Source organism: Trichechus manatus, unplaced genomic scaffold (genome assembly GCF_000243295.1).
Source record: "Trichechus manatus latirostris isolate Lorelei unplaced genomic scaffold, TriManLat1.0 scaffold00009, whole genome shotgun sequence".
Taxonomy (NCBI): domain Eukaryota; kingdom Metazoa; phylum Chordata; class Mammalia; order Sirenia; family Trichechidae; genus Trichechus; species Trichechus manatus.
Window position 1 is genome coordinate 10,788,119 of NW_004443945.1, and position 1,355 is coordinate 10,789,473.

The following is a 1,355-nucleotide window of genomic DNA, read 5'->3' on the forward strand; positions in this document are numbered from 1 at the left end:
GTGTTCTAAACTAATCTTATTTTCACTTCCTTGTAGTTTATTAGAACATAAAATCTTAGAAATGGAGGGAAAACACAAGGAAGAGTTGGATGCATTAAAGGAAGAGAAAGAGAAGCTTCAAGGCTTGGTTACCCGTCAAACCTACATAATCCAGGAGCTGGAGAAACAGTTAAACAGAGCCACCACCAACAACAGTGTCCTTCAGAAGCAGCAGCTGGAGTTGATGGACACAGTCCACAACCTCGTCAACCTCTGCACTAAAGAAGGTGGTAAGAGTTTCTTCCTCGATTTGGTATTGCAAATATTTTATTTAACATGTGGCAAGTATAAATTCAATTTAACTCTATACTTTGTATTGGTTGCTGTGTAAAAACAGCCAAAAGAGCTTCAGGGAATGTATTTATAATTTGAATTGGTGGAATCCATAATCTCTTTCTAAAAGAGATTTCTTTCTTTCTTTTTTTTTTTCTTGGTCTTTTTAACCACGTGAGATAAAATCTATTACACTGTCATAAATCAATATTTGGCGTTAGACACCTAACCATATAGGACAGAAATTAGCAAATGTCAAATATCTGTTAAGCATTCTGGGGAAAGTTACAGGAGGCTTACCACTTTAAAACTAATACTAGTTTTTTGTTTGTTTGTTTGTTTTTAATTTGGGAGGAGGAGACAGTAGGAGAGTTGCTTGGAGAAAAAAAGAGATAAAGATGTGCTCTTCAGCTGTTGTGGAAGAGATAGAATCCTTGTTATTTAAAAGTACTTATTGAGATTGCTCGTGCTTAGTTCTATGCAGAGAAGATTTAACAGGGACATCTGAGCACACTTATACTTTGGTGCCTTTAAAGACAGTGGAAAAACTATAACATCTTGATATTATTAAATTTTTTTGAACTATTGGAAATATCTGAAGGCTTGTGTCTCTTTAGAAGACATTCATCCATCTATTCATCCATCCATCCAACAATTATTTAACCAGCGCCTCACTATGCACCTGCCCATTTCAAGGGGAACCTTTCCCGAGTTTCAGTAGAGCCCTTAAAAGTTTGGAGCTTGATGTCATCTTCTGTATTTCTACTCTCTAATCAACCTTTAACTGAGTGAAAATGGAATTGTAAATGGTGATGAGCACACCACTTAGATCTGAAAGCCATGGTTGTCATTAAGCTGTGGCTTATGTGACCACTCATGTCATTGTTCAGTGTGCATAGGAAATGTACATATATGGAGGCTCCTTTAATTTAACATTGGACTTGAGTTACATGAAAAATTAATTTAATTCCATACTTTCATGTATAGATATGAATAAAGATGATAATTCCACGTTAAGTGATCTTGTTTTAAAGGCATTTCAC

At 35.5% G+C, this 1,355-nt stretch overlaps 1 protein-coding gene across 6 annotated transcripts in view; it reads left to right on the forward strand.

Annotated features, from left to right (window-relative positions):
• Positions 1-1,355, forward strand: part of ANGPT1 (angiopoietin 1) — a 281,266-nt gene that overhangs the window by 199,038 nt on the left and 80,873 nt on the right. For 5 of the 6 annotated variants that reach the window (XM_004370693.3, XM_023725985.1, XM_023725988.1 and 2 more), the window contains exon 4: positions 37-269. In XM_004370693.3, the coding sequence (XP_004370750.1) occupies positions 37-269 (233 nt within the window). The remainder of the gene's footprint in view (positions 1-36; positions 270-1,355) is intronic. The other variant, XM_012559855.2, reaches the window with a different exon arrangement.